Source organism: Oryctolagus cuniculus, chromosome 3 (assembly GCF_051225735.1).
Source record: "Oryctolagus cuniculus isolate XC-2025 breed Fujian yellow rabbit chromosome 3, ASM5122573v1, whole genome shotgun sequence".
In the NCBI taxonomy this organism is placed as follows: Eukaryota; Metazoa; Chordata; class Mammalia; order Lagomorpha; family Leporidae; genus Oryctolagus; species Oryctolagus cuniculus.
Window position 1 is genome coordinate 174,156,731 of NC_142869.1, and position 16,864 is coordinate 174,173,594.

General features: G+C 56.2%; 1 protein-coding gene and 3 non-coding genes across 9 annotated transcripts in view; all 4 read right to left on the reverse strand.

Moving 5' to 3' along the window:
- Nucleotides 1–273: 273 nt before the first annotated feature.
- TRNAC-GCA (transfer RNA cysteine (anticodon GCA)) lies at nucleotides 274–345 on the reverse strand. The gene has a single exon. It is a non-coding gene; the product is annotated as a tRNA-Cys (tRNA).
- Nucleotides 346–1,586: 1,241 nt separating this feature from the next.
- Nucleotides 1,587–1,658, reverse strand: TRNAC-GCA (transfer RNA cysteine (anticodon GCA)). The gene has a single exon. It is a non-coding gene; the product is annotated as a tRNA-Cys (tRNA).
- A 3,237-nt stretch (nucleotides 1,659–4,895) lies between these two features.
- TRNAC-GCA (transfer RNA cysteine (anticodon GCA)) lies at nucleotides 4,896–4,967 on the reverse strand. The gene has a single exon. It is a non-coding gene; the product is annotated as a tRNA-Cys (tRNA).
- Nucleotides 4,968–8,903: 3,936 nt separating this feature from the next.
- The window catches only part of LOC100353013 (zinc finger protein 783), a 34,779-nt gene continuing 26,818 nt past the window's right edge, over nucleotides 8,904–16,864 (reverse strand). For 5 of the 6 annotated variants that reach the window (XM_089329556.1, XM_089329557.1, XM_089329555.1 and 2 more), the window contains 2 exons: nucleotides 13,260–13,376; nucleotides 8,904–12,405 (listed from right to left, as the gene is read on the reverse strand). In XM_089329556.1, coding sequence (XP_089185682.1) covers nucleotides 11,270–12,405; nucleotides 13,260–13,376 — 1,253 coding nt within the window. In that variant the 3' untranslated portion in view covers nucleotides 8,904–11,269. Of the gene's footprint in view, nucleotides 12,406–13,259; nucleotides 13,377–15,987; nucleotides 16,861–16,864 lie in introns of those variants that run through there. The other variant, XM_089329561.1, reaches the window with a different exon arrangement.

Below are 16,864 nucleotides of genomic sequence, written 5' to 3' on the forward strand. Positions count from 1 at the left end.
CTGAGGGCCTCCCGGAAAAGGGAGTGGGACCGTTTTTGACCTCATTTTCAAATCACTACAGGTTGCCTGCAAGAGTTCCCCGTACAGGTGGGGCTGGGCTGAGCTAGCTTGAACCTGACCTTCAGGGAGGGGTGGCTTTTGTCCAAAGAATGGACAGGAGAGGATTCTTATGTCCTGATCTGGACTCTAAATCTTATTACCAAAGGCAACATGTGGGGGAGAAGGGGCAGAAATCCCAGCCCCTGAGTCAGGGGTCAAAAGCATTAAAGAAGCAGGGGGCACCTGGATTTGAACCAGGGACCTCTTGATCTGCAGTCAAATGCTCTACCCCTGAGCTATACCCCCACATATGGATGGCTTCTCGTTAGTACCTCTTCACCCATGGCACCACACCCAGGCTGTGTACATATTTACAATCTGCTATTTTGTCTGTTTATTCCAGAAACTGGCACGCTTTCTCCACTGCAGCCCCCCCCTTCCCTCTCCACCAGCTAGCTCCCCCCACCCCCCACCCCGCCTCCAGCCCTCCTCTCTCTAGCACTGCGGTAAAGGCACAGCACAGGTCTCTACACCCAGAGAGGGCATTTGACTGTAGTGTCCCCCTTAAGCCTGGCCTGCGTCTTTAAAGAACCTCGCACACAGCCCAAGGAGAGCTCCTCCAAACTCTGTGACCTTGGGGAAGGGGCTCATTACGCCACTCAGTCATTCACTCACCGCCTTGTTAGATTCCAGGCCACACTGAGATATTGTATCCATCATCCGCACGGACACAAATAAGACCTCGCCCCTGTTCCTCAAGTAGTCTTAATCCAAATGGGATTCAAACCTGTAAGCCAGAACACTTCCAGGTGAGTGGGGGCAGGCAGTAAGGAGCTCCTCTTCCTGGGAGAGTCGGGGGGCTTCCTGGAGGAGTGGACGAGGAAGATCTTCCAGATGAGGAGGCTGGGCAGGCCTTCAGCAGGGAGGAGTGAGATCGAAGACGTATAAAGGGGAGCCGGGGTTCTGGACCACAGCGAGGCTGAGAGTGACGTGACTGGGAAGGCGGGCTCATCTGCCGCGGACATCTCCATGTGTTAGAGGTGCCGTCCTCATTGTGCTCTGCGGGCAGTGTGGACGCTCCCCCCACCTGTGCGCCCACTCTGCTGGGACAGAGCCGAGGGCAGTGTGGACGCTCCCCCACCTGTGCTCCCTCTCTGCTGTGACACAGCTGAGGGCAGCGTGGACGCTCCCCCACCTGTGCGCCCACTCTGCTGGTTCAGAGCCGAGGGCAGTGTGGACACTTCCTCCCCACGTGTGCTCCCTCTCTGCTGGGACAGAGCCAAGCTGAGGCCAGCACCATGCCCTTGAGACTCCAAATTTCTTCCCTTTATAAAGTTAGCCTGCAGCAGGTATCTCATGAGAGGGAGCACTGTGGAGTGGCTCAGCTGATGTCTTTCTAGAGCAGAGAGAACCCAGTGCAGAGCACAGCTGACACCTGGGACACAAGTTAGGAGTGAAGGGCCAATAGCCATTATTTCCCCCTTTCTTATTTACTAAGACCTCAGGAGTTTTTCTCTCCCTCTGGAGTCTAAAAGTGAGCCCAGCTAAGGGGGCACCCGGATTTGAACCGGGGACCTCTTGATCTGCAGTCAAATGCTCTACCCCTGAGCTATGCCCCCACAGGCCTGCCATAACCTCTTAATTATATCTTTTGAACTGTACAGGTGGTTGGTGTTTCTGAACTTATAATAGCCATGTTCCTGGGAGGGGCAGCCAGCCCCCGCCAGCCTGGCCCTCGCACTCATGGGTCCCCTGTAAACACCCACTGACCATCTTCAAAGCACAAGGCCCATCTCTTCCCTCTGCATCCCGGTCCATCTGCTCCGCCCACCCTAGACAGGCGTTGGCTTTCCCAGATTAACTGAACCCTGGTCTCCTCTTTTCACGCACTAGGGGGCACTGTGGAGCAGAGGGGTCTGCGCCAGGAGAGGGGTGGGTCTGGGACAAGACCTGACCACCACTGCCCGCCGGGAGATACAGAGACCCCCTTTCTGCTTTTCCACGCATGCGTTATCCACCCTCCCCGCTGCCCCTGGCTCGGGATTGCAGAGAAACGCGGGCAGACAGCTCCGAGTCGCTCTCAGGGAGCGCACTGTGCTGGAGGGTTTGGATGGGCACGTGTGAGCCCGCGGGCCGTGGGAGACTGGGTTCCAAAACCCACGGCACAGGGCAGACGGCTCCCTGTGGGCAGCTCCTGTGGGAGCCGGGAGGCAGCGAGTGGGCAGCTGCCCTCCAATCCGTGTGGGGCTCAGCGAGAGAGACCCCGTCGGAGGAGAAGCCCCAAAGGATGTGGCCTCCCTCTCAGCCCTCCCCAGAACCCCTCCCTACCCGCCGTCTCTCCCACACACCGCCTCCAGTGTCCAGGAGGGCTCCAGGTAAAGGCACCTGTGCTGTCCACACAGGCTGGGGAGGGTCCTCCACGCCCTGGGCCAGCCCGCTGTGCCGCCTTCTTTTCCCAAGGGCGGGATATTTTCCGTTCCCACGGACAGCAGGAGAGGAAGATAGCAAACCAGCCAGCCCGCTACCCCAGCCAAAGGAGTCCTCCGTCCTTGTCTCCAGGGCCACTCACGGTCCTCTGAACCCTGGTGGCGCGGCCAACGGCTGGCTCCCACCCCACCCCTGCACCGCCTCTTGCCACCCCCACCATGGGAGTAGGGGGGAGGTTTGAGCTGCAAATGGGCCTGAGGAGCCCAGGTTGTCCAGGGCATGAGACCAGGCCCTGAGGGCCAGGAGTGCAAGGAGCCCACAACAGCCAGCGCCGAGACAGGACCAGAGATGCCGCCGTGAAGATAACCCGGAAGCCACTGGGACACTGGGGTGGGAGAAGGAAGTCAGGGTTTCCAGGTAACTGTGGTTGCCGAGAGAGAACCCTAAGGAAGCGTAGTAGAAAAGCTGAATTATTCAGGAGAGAGGGGTGGGCTGCAGGCTGCGGCAACCCCGGGGAGGGCGTGCCAGAGGAGCAGTTCACAGCAGCAGCTGGGGAGACCGCAGGGACAGCAGGGACCCAGCCGCTGCCCTTGTGTTACACCTGGCCTCAAGGGCTCAGACTTGCAATGTTGATCTATTCATCCCCTAAAACACAAATACGCGGCTGGCATTGTGGCGTAGCAGCTTAACCACCACCTGCAACGCTGGCACCCATATCAGAGCCAGGTGGCATCCTGGCCCCTCACTTCAGATCCAGCTTCCTGCTAACGTGCCTGGGAAAGCAGCGGAAGATGGTCCAGGTCCTTGGGCTCCTGCATCCACGTGGGAGACACAGAGGAAGCGCCATGCCCCTGGCTTCTGCCTCGCCCAGCCCCAGTCTGTGTGGCCATTTGGAGCACGAACCAGCGGCAGATGGAAGATCTGTCTGTAAGTGTCTCCCCGTTTCTGTGACTCTTTCAAATATGTAAATCTTTAAAAACATGTGTTTTATTTTATATAGAAAATATCATATTTTCTGTGGTTTCAAGATTGTGTGTCTACCCCCAAACTCATGTTGAACATTTTTAAATATTAGCCTTATCTATTTATGAGAGAGAGAAAGAGAGGTAAAGAGAGGGAGACGGGGGGGGGGTAGACAAAGGGAGGGGAAGAGGGAGAGGCAGACAGTGAGGGAAAGAATGGGAGATGGGGACAGAGTGAGAGGGGGGTGGGGAGAAAGAGCTCACACCCACTGGTTCGCTCCATGGGTGCCCACAATGGCCCTGGGCCAGAGGCTGAAGCCGGAAGCTGAGAACTTAACCCAGGTCTCCTGTGGGAGGTGGGGGGCGAGGGCACTGATGCCAGGCAGGTGGGGCAGGAGCAGAGCCAGGAACTGAACTCGGGCACTCTGATCCGGCACGTGGGCATCTTAACCACCAGGCCACACGTGCACCCCTCAAGGTGAGATTAGGTCGCCGTCGTCTCAGTGCTGGGAAGTGAAACCTTCTGAAGCGATTAGGCTATTAGGAGGACGCGATGCCTGTCCTGTGGGCATGGGCTGATTTTCGTGGGCCGGGTTGCTTGCCTGGAGAGCAAGTTGCTGTAACGTGAGTCCGCCCTGCTGTTTCTCTTCTGCAGGCACGCAGACAAGGACGTCCTGACGACATCAGAGGACAGAGGGGAGGGTCAGCTGGTGCACTGAGACTCCGATCTCAAAGGTGGACAGCGTTATTGTGGGAGGCCCAGAGGAGGCTCCTGGCTCCTGGCTTCGGATCGGCGCAGCTCTGGCTGTTGCGGCCAACTGGGGAGTGAACCAGCAGATGGAAGACTCTCTCTCTCTCTCTCTCTGCCTCTCTTTCTCTCCCTGTGTAACTCTGACTTTCAAATAAATAAATAAACCTTTTAAAAAAACACGTATCTTAGCACCCAAGGCACCATCCCACTGCAGAGGCGATGTGGTCATCCTCCCAGGCTCTGTTCTCCAGGAGAGGCCTTAACCAAGGCCAAGGGCTCTTCTGGTGTTGAGCAGACCGCAAGCAGAAACCATCTTCCTGTCGAGTCTTTGTCAGTCGAGAAACAGCGCCGCTAAGCACACTCAGCTCGGTGCATCAGTATCTCAATGCTCGGCTCATCAAATCAATATGGCAACACTCAGCTCATCCCATCGGTATCACAACGCATCAATATCACAGTGCTCGGGCGTCTCCTCCCTGTCTTGTCCCCCTCCAACCCAAAGATTGCTGGGCCAAGCCAGGTTTTGTTTTGCTTCAAGTTACAACCTGACCGCATCACTCCCTCTGGTGGACAGAGATCCACTGCTTATCCAGCATCCATTTCTCCCGCCCCTTCAAGATGCTTGTTTTTCCCCTTCTCCTGGCTTTCTTTTGCCCCCAAATCCTGCCTCCAAAACAGGAGCTCCTCTAAGGTGGGTTATGTGAGTCAAGAAAACAAGGGGGCACCCGGATTTGAACCGGGGACCTCTTGATCTGCAGTCAAATGCTCTGCCACTGAGCTATACCCCCTGGCTGGGATGCTGTTTCTCACTAGCATCATTTCAGCTTTAGAATCTCATTGCACTAACACTGGTGGTTAAGTAGCAGAGATTAGATTTCAGCTGCTGTAAAATAAAAGAAGGGATTCGCTGGGGCCACAGCAGTGGAAATATCAGAGAACTCGACTTCCAGGAACTCCAGTGCTCTCCGACTCCCTCCAGCTTTCTTCTCGGATTTTCTCTTGGATCAATTTTTGTGTTTCAAAGCGGGCTCCCCACGCAGCTGAGACCCTGCCTCCGATCCGTGTACACTCACATCATTGGGCTCCGGTGGTCACAGAGGAAAAGGCTTGTGTCTGGAATTGCTAGGGCAGGACTCCAATCAGTTTGGCTTGGTTCTGTGCCTGTGCGTGACCAAACGTTGCCACCAAGGAGCGGGTGCACGAGAGGTATCAGTATTTTAGGAGTGAGGCTTGTCAGAGCAGCTCCCCTCCTACTCAGAACGTGTCCATAGTGTGAGGGGATGGACACTTCTCCTAAAGTAGTCGGGGTAAGGACACGTGGCCCCAGGGACCATGCCTCAACAGTAGGGAAGGCCTTCCCAGGGGTGCACCTGCAAGGCAGCCCAGCAGCCTGCGGCTTCTGCTGCCCACAGCCATGCACAGCCCTACGGTCAGATTCCTTGACGGCCATCTTTCTCTCACCTAACAAGCATCTAGTGGGTGCCTACTATGTGCCTGACCCTAATAACCACACAGCTCCTGGCTCAGCACCTAACAGCCTAGGAAAGTCCCTGGAGTGTCAACAAATGATAGCAGGGTGTGAACTGGGTACTGTGGGCACGCCAGAGAGAGCATCGACCATGAGCTGGCCAGAGACTGGGGCGATAACATACCCTGCGTTTGAAATGGGTGCTGCATTCTGAGGAGCCCACCTAACAAACAGGGAGATGGGCAGGAGTTCCAGGCGGAAGCGGCAGCAAGATCAAAGGAATCCGCGCTGCCCTGACAAGAAGGTTCATCCACGTGGAGTTGGCTGAGGTGGGAGAGGAGCTGAAGCCCGAGGGCAGTCTGTAGCACAACAGGATTCCCATGCTGACTTAATAAGCAACACGGGCCCTGAGTGTTTGGATTATTTATTTGCAAGGCAGAGTGACAGACAGAGAGGTTTTCCTTCTTTCTGCTGGTTCACTCCCCAGATGGCCACAACAGCCAGAACTGAGCCAATATGAAGTCAGGAGCCAGGAGCTTCTTCTGTCTCCCAAATGGGTATAGGGGCCCAAGCACTTGGGCCATCTTCTGCTTTCCCAGCAGGGAGCTGGGTTGGAAGTGGAGCAGCCGGACTTGAATCAGTGCCTGTACGGGATGCTGGTGCTGCAAACAGAGGCTTAACCTACTATCCAACAGCACTGGCCCCTGTGCAATAAAATCGAAACTTCTAGGTTTGGCAGACAAGGCTAGATGTCCACAATCATGGTGTTGGTCGGCCAGGCTTTTTTTTTTTTTAAAGATTTATTTATTTATTTGAAAATCAGAGTTACACAGAGAGAGAAACAGAGGCAGAGAGAGAGGTCTTCCATCTGCTGGTTCACTCCCCATATGGCTGCAATGGCTAGAGCTGCACCAATCCGAAGCCAGAAGCCAGGAGCTTCTTCCATGTCTCCCACATGGGTGCAGGGGCCAAAGGACTTGGGCCATCTTCAACTGCTTTCCCAGGTGAATTAGCAGGGAACTGGATCAGAAGCGGAGCAGCCGGAACTTGAACTGGTGGCTGGTTGCAGGACGAGGCCCAACCCCACTACACCACAATACCAGCCCCATTATCTTACATCTTAATTATATCTGCAAAAACCTTATTTCCAACTTAGGTCATACTCATAGGTGCAGGGATTAGGACTTGGCCAGGTCTTTTTGGGGACCCAATTCAACACACAATGTGCCAGGAATAATTGCAGCAACGCATACAGCTTTGTATCATTGCGGGGAGATGGATATTAGGCTGGATAGGAGAGGATTTATTGTCAAGGATACCCTCCCCCAAGATCAGAATCCAATACCCCTGCAAGGAGACTTGGAACCAGTTTTAAGCATCTACTGAAAATGCTCCTTGAAACTTGGGCAGAGCAATGGTCCATCATATATGGAGTGAAAATTCTAGAAAGGCATGGCGATGAGGAAGGGATCAGAAAGTTCTCGGGGGTGGGGTATGTCCCAGTTGGCTCAGGCTGCCCTAACAAAACCATGGACTGGGTGGCTTACACAACAGAAATTTTCTTCTCAGGGTTTTGGAGCTGGAAATCCGAGGTCAAGGTGCCAGCACGGTCCATCAGGTCCTGGCTGTCTTCTCACTGCGTCTAAACGTGGCAGAGAGGGAGCTCTGGTCACATCTTCCTGGAAGGGCACTACTCCCATTATGAGGACCTCATCTAAACCGAATTATCTCACCCAAAGGCCTGATCTCCAAATATTATCATTGAAAGTTGGGACTTTCACACATGAGTTTGAGGAGGGAACAAGTTGGTCCACAGCAGAACGTGAGAATGGATTCATGGCTAACCCACCCTTTAGCTGCCCTGTTGAGTTTAGACTGTACATCTAACTCACCCAACCATTGAGGAAGTGGGGGAAGGGACCTTGAGTGGCAGGGTTAGAAGGAGATGAGTTTCTGAGGGGTACTTGCTTCCGCCTGCTGCTCACCCTCACAAGAACAGATATCAGTAAATCCCACGCTTTCTGCTCAAAAAAAAAAAAAATGTAAGGCTCACATCTTTGCTCCTTGAAGGACTAGAAGGCTTTCCCCAAAGCAGAGATGCACTTACAAGGGCAAGAGGGGCACTGTCATCTCATGGTGACTTGTCTGTAGCCTGGGGTTGATAGCAGGATGTACTCAGCTCACTGGTGCCAACAGAAATAACAAGATTCCAGATGGCAGAGGCCAGATCCAAGAGCAGTGTGGGGGCTGGCGCTGTGGAGTGGTGGGCTCCTGCATGGGAGACCAGGAGGAGGTACCTGGCTCCTGGCTTCGGATTGGTGCAGCGCGCCGGCTCTAGTGGCCATCTGGGGGGTGAACCAACGGAAGGAAGACCTTTCTCTCTCTCTCTCTCACTGTCTAACTCTGCCTGTAAAAAAAATTATTTTATTTATGTATTTATTTGAGAGGCAGAGTTACAGACAGAGAGAGGGCGAGACAGAGAGATCTTTCATCTGCTGGTTCACCCCCAAAATGGTCACAATGACTGGAGCTGGGCAGGTCTGAAGCCAGGAGCCAGGAGCTTCTTCCGGGTCTCCCACATGGGTGCAAGGGCCCAAGGACTTGGGCCATCTTCCACTGCTTTCCCGGGCCATAGCAGAGAGCTGGATCAGAAATGAAGCAGCCAGGTCTCAAACTGGCACCCATATGGGATGCCGGCGCTTCAGGCCAGGGCGTTAACCCACTGTGCTACAGCGCCGGCCCCTCTAGTTATCACTCTTTAGGATATCTACCTCATATCCATTTTTCTCAATTTAAGAACATGTCTACAATTAGGATGCATTTAACAGATTGCACTGACAGGGCCGGCACTGTGGTGTAGCAGGTAAAGCCACCGCCTTTGAAGCCTCTATCCCATATGGGCGCCGGTTCAAGTCTCAGCTGTTCCACTTCTGATCCAGCTGCTAATGGCTGAGAAAGCAGTGGAAGATGGCCCAAGTGCTTGGGTCCCTGAATCCACATGGGTGACATGGAAGAAGCTCCTGGCTCCTGGCTTTGGATTGGCCCAGTTCCGGCTATTGTGGCCATTTGGGGAGTAAACTAGCAGATGGAAGACCTCTCTGTCTTTCTGTAATTGTACCTTTCAAATAAATCTTTAAAAAATACATATATTGCAGTGATAACTGAGTCACAGCAAAATGATGCATTCTGTCCCCTAGCGTAGTGAAATAGAAGATAAAGGTTTATCTTATAATCAATGGATCTGAAACTCAATAAATACAGTAAAAGCAACTATTATTCAAGGTGAGAAGTGGTAAAATTGGCATCCGATTGACAACATTAAAATTGGGCATGGGAATGTAAACTGGTAAAGCCACTATGGAAGACAGTTTGGAGATACCCCAGGAATCTGAATATAACCTTACCATACAACCCAGCCATCCCACTCCTGAGAATTCACCCAAGGGAATTGACATCAGCAAATAAAAGAGTTATCTGCAGCCCCATGTTTATTGCAGCTCAATTCACAATAGCTAAGACATGGAGTCAGGATAATACTCATCAACTAAAAACTGGATAAAGAAATTATGGAATATGTACACTATGGAATACTATACAGTAGTAAAAAATGAAATCCAGTCATTTGCAACAAAATGGATGAATCTAGAAAAAAATCATACTTAGTGAAATAAACCAGTCCCAAAGGGACAAATACCACATGTTCTCCCTGATCTGTGATAACAGAGCACCAAAAAGGAAACCTGTCGAAGTGAAATTGACACTTTGAGAAGCAATGACTTGAACGGCCCTTGTCTTGACTGTGGAGGAACAGTTTTTTTGTTTGCTTGCCTGGGGCTGGGAATGGGGGAGGAGGAGGTGAGGTGGGGTGGGAGTCGGGGGGTATGATGGGAAGAATCACTATATTCCTAAGTTGCTTATGAAATTTGTACTCATTAGAAATAAACAGTTTCTTTGGGGGGAAAAATAGAATTGGGTATGGCACCAATTACGGAGACCTTTTATTCATTCATTCCACAAATACAGGCTGCTTTCTCCATGCCCGGCCCAGGGCAGCAGGCTGAGGCCTGCCATCTGGGCACGGACAGGCTGACCCTCCAAGCATTCCCGCGCTCTGCCTGCCTTTGGGACCCTGTCCGTCTGTTTTTTGGGTTTTTTTTTTTTTTTTTTTTTTACTTCAAAATGGAAACGCAGTTGGAAATAACTGTAATTTGCCGCTAACCGAGAGAACCTGGAGTCAGAGTTCCTGCAACACGAACAGGAACACTGGCCAGCAGGTCAGCGGCGGGAGGAGGAGGTTGATGGTTCCTCATAAACACGTCCTTATTTACAGAGGCTGTCAGCACGTCACAGAGCTTCCAGTAGAAACCAACTCCCGACGCAGACGCGCGAGCCCGGGTGGCAGTGCATGGCCGCGCGCTGGCCCACGCGCAGCTCCTGGGGCTTGTGAACTTCTGCTTCCGTGTTCCGCAAGGCGACAAGAATTCTTGGAAGCACACAAGTGTACATGTCAAGTACTCAGGGTCATGGGACAGGGTATGGGGATTATCCGACAGCCGGGGCGCTGCGCTCCCAGGGGTCCTGGGGGGAGTCGGGGCCCCAGCTGAGCAAGAACTCCATTTATCAACACGGCCTGCAACCCAAACTGCCAGCCACCACCAAGGGCCCACCTGAACAGTGCGCCGCTGGCTGAAGTCGCCGAGATGGTGGCAGGCACCACCAGGATCTCCAGGCGCTTTTCAGCCACGGACGGGCCACCTCCAGTCCCTCCTCCCGTCCTCCTGAACTTTGAGTGCTTCTGCAACATCTCCCGTGCCCCGCTGTCTGCTGGCCTGTGTGCCTCCCCCGAGAGTGTGTGCCTCCCACTGAGAGTGGACAGCCCTCCCAGCCCCCAGCCCGGAAGCAGGCCTTGGTTTGCTTGGTGTCCCCGGTGGCCAGCACAGCCTGGGCCTTCAGAAAGGCCCCTCTGCCTGTCCCCAGCAGCTCAGAGGCAAACTGTAGGCCAAGAGGGCAGTGTCTTACGTCGGCAGCCGAGATAACTGCTGACGAGCACAGGGCCACGGCCAGCCCAGGCCTCTCCGAGGCAGTGGGGAGTCACAGAAAGCCCCCATGTGAATCCCGTGACAACTCCACGGCTCTTGGATTCGAGCCCGAGGGCCACGTGGCTGAGTTTATGAAACGGGAGGCTGGACTGCCCTGGGCCTCCCACCCCCCCAGGAAGGACAGTGGACTCTGCTTGGTTATCAGCGGGCAGCAGGGGGTATGGCAAAGGGTGCAAGCAGGCCCTCCGCCCCTTCAAAGAACTGAGTCACCGCCATTTCCCCAGTCACTTCCTTATGGAACAAGGCACAAGCGAGCTCTCCCCCTGGCCAGCTCTAGTGAGGCCCGACTGGGACGACTCCCTCCACCTCAGCCCTGCCTCCACACACGACCCCTGCAGCAAGAAGCCCCTTGGGCCCTCTGCCGGCCCTGCAGCCCCTGGGAGCCCTGTCCTTCTTGGCGAAGTGGCGGCATCCTGCACAGGACGCCCTGAGCCAGCCAAGTGTCCTTAGATAAGGTCGGCTTGGAGTCCAGGACGCCAGTGGCCCCTGAGCCCTCCCTGGCCCCGTCAGAGATCTCTGGGCGCTACCCTGCATTCTCCATCTTCACAGGAGACAGCGAACTGCACGAGGACACCCCCACACCTTCCTGACCCCTGTCACTCAGTCGCCTGCCTCCCCGGCACACCCTGGGGTCACACCCGGTCAGGGCACCCTCAGACCCGGCTGCGGCTGCCGGGTCGCAGGCGGGCCTCCCCCATACTGCACCTTGGAGGAGGCTCCTGGATGGCTCAGGGCTTGGGGAGCCCCTGTCGCAAGCCACACAGGAAGGAGTGGCCTGGCTGGCATGGCTGCCCTGGTGGCGTAGCAGCCAGGAACGACAGGTAAAGCTCTTGCCACACTGGCCACAGGGATAGCGCTTCTCTCGCGAGTGGCCGCGCAGGTGCCGCAGGAAGCTGGGCTTGTGCGTGAAGCGCGTGCCGCACTGGGCGCACTGGAAGGCACGCTCCCCCGCGTGCACGCTCTGGTGCACGGTCAGGTTGGCCAGGCGCGTGAAGCGCTTGTCGCACTGGGCACAGGGGAAGGGCTTCTCGCCCGTGTGCGTGCGCCGGTGCTCCACCAGGGTGGACAGGCGGCCGAAGCGGCGGCCGCACTGCGCGCAAGGGAAGGGCTTCTCGCCCGTGTGCGTGCGCCGGTGCTCCAGCAGCGTGGACAGGCGGCCGAAGCGCTTGGCGCACTCGGCGCACTCGTAGGGCTTCTCGCCGGTGTGCGTGCGGTAGTGTGTGGTGAGCGTGGACTGGTGCACGAAGCTTTTGCCGCACTGGGCACAGGTGTAGGTGCGCTGGGTCCTGTGCGCGGGCCGCCGGCGGCTGGTGAGGGTGGCCTGCTGTGCCAAGCTCTGGGGACACTGAGCGCAGGCCAAGGGCTGAGGACCAGGGTGGGCTCGCGCATGCTGTGCACCAAGCTCCTCCTGGTCAAGGCCCTGTCCACACTCCGCACAGGGAGAGCACGGCTCTGTGACCCCAGCAGCTGGCACAGCCTGGCTCTGGGGACCTGGAGGCAGGGAGGCCACCTCCCTCTTGCTGGGGGCAGGAAGCAGATTCCCACAGGTGAGCCCCGCAGAGCGCTCCTTGCCAGGCGCCCCCTCAGCTGCCCAGGCTGGCCCTGGCCCCTGGGGCTCCTCCTCCAGGCTCCTCTTCTCTCTGCTGAGCAGCCAGGTCTCTGTGGAAGGGACACAGACAAGCACAGCCAGTGAGTCCCTGAGCCATCGGCTCCGGAGCCGGGCACTCTGACCGCTTGCTTTCCTGGCATCTGAAGGCCAAGGCTTGGGGACAACTTGTCACCAGAGGCCCTCTCTGTGGCCCCAGTCTACATGGTCCCACCTGCTGCCACCAGGGGCGTGCCCTGCGCCACTCCACACGTCGCCCCATCGCCCTGCTCATCCCGAGACTCAAGGGTCTACTCCAGAGAACACCTCTGGGCTCCTCTCTGCCCCCCGCCAGGCTAGAAACCCCTCTCATGTCTACTGCCCGAAGTGCACTGCGGTGACGTTCCTCCCGACAGCACCTTTGTGTGTGCCACACGTGGCCGTGAGACAGCCCTTCCTTCCACCGCAGCTTAACCACGGATGCCTCCTGCTGTGTGCACAGAGTAAGCGCACGTGCACACTGCCCGTGACTTTCTGGAGACGTTCAAAGGGCTTTGTGGCTCTAGAACTAGGTTCCTTTGCGCAGGCTTTTGCATGCATGCATGCACTGTAGAAAAATACAGGCGTGTAAGTCACACGGGTATCCTGTGCACGTCCTTGACACTGACTGCGCCAGTCTCGCTCCCAGCTGCAAAGGCCTTTGACGGGGGGCGGGGGGCACCTGTGTCTTGTGTACTGTGCTGGTTACACTAGGGAAAAATGAAGCCAGGAAAAGGTTTTTGGAATAAAAGGGGAATAATTTCATGCAGCTGACTGGGAGGACGCCACACAGCAAACGTAGGAGGCAGTGGGCCTCTTTGGGGCACTCGCGCAGGACAGGGCCCTGCAGGGGACCAGCTGTCTCCTAAGGCCAGGCAGGCAGCCTTACCTGAGCACAGGTGCGCAGTAGCCATCCCCTGCGGAACCTGCGGCTTCCTCCCGTGTGCCTCTTCCTCTTGTTTGATCCAGGGCAGAAGTCCTGGTGCACACTCCAGCAGGCCTGCTTCTGAGGGAGAAAGGAGGGGGCCCTGAGGGCAGCAGCTGTCCCAGGCGTCTCTCCCCTGCCACGTCAGCCTGCGACCAGACACCACCAGGCACACGGACAGCAGCGCAGTCCCAGCAAAGGCAGGGCAGATACTGGGATTTCTGACAACACGGATGCATGGTGTGGCAGTGGGGAGTCGGGAGAGCTGGGGGAGCCCAGCCTGCACGAGACAGGCTGTGAGCTGTCCCGAGATGGCCAGCGGGCTCCTGATGCCCCGAGCTCCTGCATGGGCGCCCCCTGCTTCCAGGCCTCCCCAGCAAGCAGGTGTGCGTGGGGCTGGTTCTAACTAATGGATGCAAGGAGCGCTGCCTCTCCCAGCCCCGTGACCTCTGACAAGTTACTTAGCCACCTGTGCCTCAGCTTCTTCATCAAACGGCCAAAACAGGGGCCGGCACTCTGGTGTAGCAGGTAAAGCTGCCATCTGCAGTGCCGGCATCCCATATGGGTGCTGGTTCAAGTCCCGGCTGCTCCACTTTCTATCCAGCTCTGCTATGGCCTGGGAAACCAGTAGAAGATGACCAAAGCCCTTGGGCCTCTGCACCCATGTGGAAGACCCAGAAAAAGCTCCTGGCTCCTGGCTTTGGATCGGCGCAGCTCCGGCCATTGTGGCCATCTGGGGAGTGAACCAGTGGATGGAAGACACCTCTCTCTCTGCCTCTCTGTAACTCTTTTGAGTAAAATAATAAGCCTTTAAAAAAAAATCAGAAATAAGCATGTCATCCTTAAAGGAGCAGGCCCCCTTCTCCCCCTTGTCCCCTCTTGCTCCCTCCTTACTGGCTAGACATTGAACCATGGTCACAAGGCAGAACGCGCCAGAGGAGCCTGGGTCTGTGACCCTGAGAGCTGCCAAACAAGCTCTGGCCGGAGAAAGAAGGCACCCACTGTCTTGGCTGAGCTGCTGTTCTGCTGTTTCCATTGTCCCACAGCCTATGATACAACCCCTGTCCTCCATTACACAGTGCCCTGGCCAGGCGCCCTTCAGACCTGAGCGGCTTCACCAATCCATGCCGGTCTCCAAGGTCGGTCTGAGCAGCTAGCAGCGGGGGTGGGCGTGTGGCTCGGTGGGTGAAGCTGCCACCTGGGATGCCTGCACCCCACAGCACAGTGCCCGGGCAAGTCCTGCCTCTGCTTCTGATGCAGCTTCCTGCTGCTGTGCATCCTGGGAAGCAGTGGACAATGGCTCAAGGACGTGGGCCTCTGCCACCCACGTGGGAGATTCTGGATGGAGTTTGCGGCTCCTGGCTGTGGTCTGCGGGCATTTGAGGAGTGAACCAGCAGGTGGAAGACAGGAAGATAAATAGATAGATAATCGCTCTGCCTTTCAAATAAATACAAATAAGTAAACTTTTAAAAAAGAATACGCAGGGCCGGTGTTGTGGCCTAGTGGGTGAAGCCACTGCCTGTGATGCCAAAATCCTGTATTGGCACCGGTTCTAGTCCTGGCTGCTCCTCTTCCAATCCAGCTCTCTGCTATGGCCTGGGAAAGCAGTGGAAGGTGGTCCAAGTCTTTGGGCTCCTGCCACCCATGGGGGAGACCCAGAAGAAGCCCTTAGCTCCTGGCTTTGGGCTGGCCCAGCCCTGGTCATTGAGGAGTGAATCAGCGGATGGAAGACATCTCTTTCTCTCTCCCTCTCTCTCTAACTCTGCTTTTCAAACAAATTTATAACTTTTTAAAAAAGAGAAGAAAAGAATAGGCAATCATTTTGCTTCTCCTTCCTGCCCCGCACTTGACACAGGGTAGGTGTGATTTCTGTTAAACAAATGAATGAGCAGAGACCACTCTCAGCGATGCCCTCTACCAGTCACACACACCGCTCAACACTGGGGCTAGCACTGTGCTCTGGGACCCAGGAACACAGCTCATTCCTTCTGTCGTACACGGGGCACCTTGACACAGCGACGCTGAGAAGACGCCAGCCCAGACCCATGTGCCTGGCCGCCATGCGCCAGCTGGCTCCACAGTCAGCCAGGGCCCTACAACCAAGTCCCTATCATGCAGCGCCAGCATGCATGGGAAACCCTGCAGCCCCACGCCACAGTGATCATAGCAGCTGCCCTGGGGAGGAGACAGGGGCAGTAGAGAGAACCTTTTCTGGCTGTCTTTACCGTCTGCATTGCTTAGTGAGGACGTATTCACGTCCGAACACACTTGCATGATCCATCCGCACCGTCAGAACACAGTTATTTGCAAAGGTTCGAGGCCAGTCGGTCCCTGTTCAAAGGGAACCTGGAAGCTTTGTTCTCAAACTGACCGCACCAGAAGCACCTGAGGAGCGGGCCAGAACACAGGACTGCCGGGGCAGGCCCGCTGGCTGTGGGCCCCAGTTTCCACCTTTCCCTGGAGGTGCCTGCCTGGGGACACTCCCAGCAAATAAAGTTGTCTGGCACCCACACACGCGGGGGCCCAGCAGCAGGTGCACAGGGAGGAAGCGAAGTTCTCTCCTGAGGCATCGGGAAAAGCTTGCAGAAGGTGGAATACAAAATGATTTCTGCTCAAAGAGGGAGGACAACCTAGCCCATGGGGCGGCCCCGAACCCTGCGGAAGCCCCCTTCTCCCCCTCCCAGAGCTTACCTGAGACTCATTCCCTGCCGGCGGCTTCTGGCCCCAGGCACCCCAGTCAGGCCCTGCTTCTGCATCTGCCTGAGAGTTGTTGCCCCCTGGGAAGTGCGTGGTGACCGCAGCTTCTGACGCAGCCCCAGTGCTACCCCTGCCCGCTGTGGGGACCTGGCTGGGTGGCCAGAGTGTGGCTGCAGTGCCTGGAAAGGGTCACTGTCCTCGTCAATACTCCGCCGTCCTCCTGGCTCCAGACTCCCTAGGACTGAGCACACCTACTCCAAGGCCTGCACTTCAAGAGAGGCAAGGCCTGACCCTTAGTGCCCCAGGGGTGCTGCTGCCCTCTCCCCTTTGTTATGCGTGTCCAGGCGTCATCTGACACCTAAGTGACCTTTAAAAGGAAAAGCTTTGAAAATTGCGTCTGATGCAATGCTACTATTTGAAAGATGAAACCGAGCTCCTGAACGGACTCATTATTTTTCATCCTGGTCTGCGCCAGGCACGGGTTAGGAGCTGAGGGAGAAAGTCTAGCTAAGCTGCTGGCGCCATCAGGAGAGCACAGCCTAGAGGTGGAAGAAGGAATCAGCCTGCGGAACAAGGCCGATCCAGGACAGCAGCTGCCGGGCCGTGGGGACAGAGAGAGCTCAGGGAAGGTCTGGAGTGGGCAGCCGCGCCCCCACCCCTCCCTGGGGACCCTTCCCGGGCTCCCACTCTCAGACGCTTGCCGCTATGCCCTCCCCAAGCTCCCAGAGGGGCCCCTCGGAGGGCTCCAGGCTACAATGCAGGAAGTGGCCGAGGCAGCCCCAACAGCTCACTCTCCCTGCCTCTGCGAGCCCGCGGGGACTTCTGACCCCAGGTAAAGGCAAGAAGCACCGGCCCACCCGCCGAGGGACTC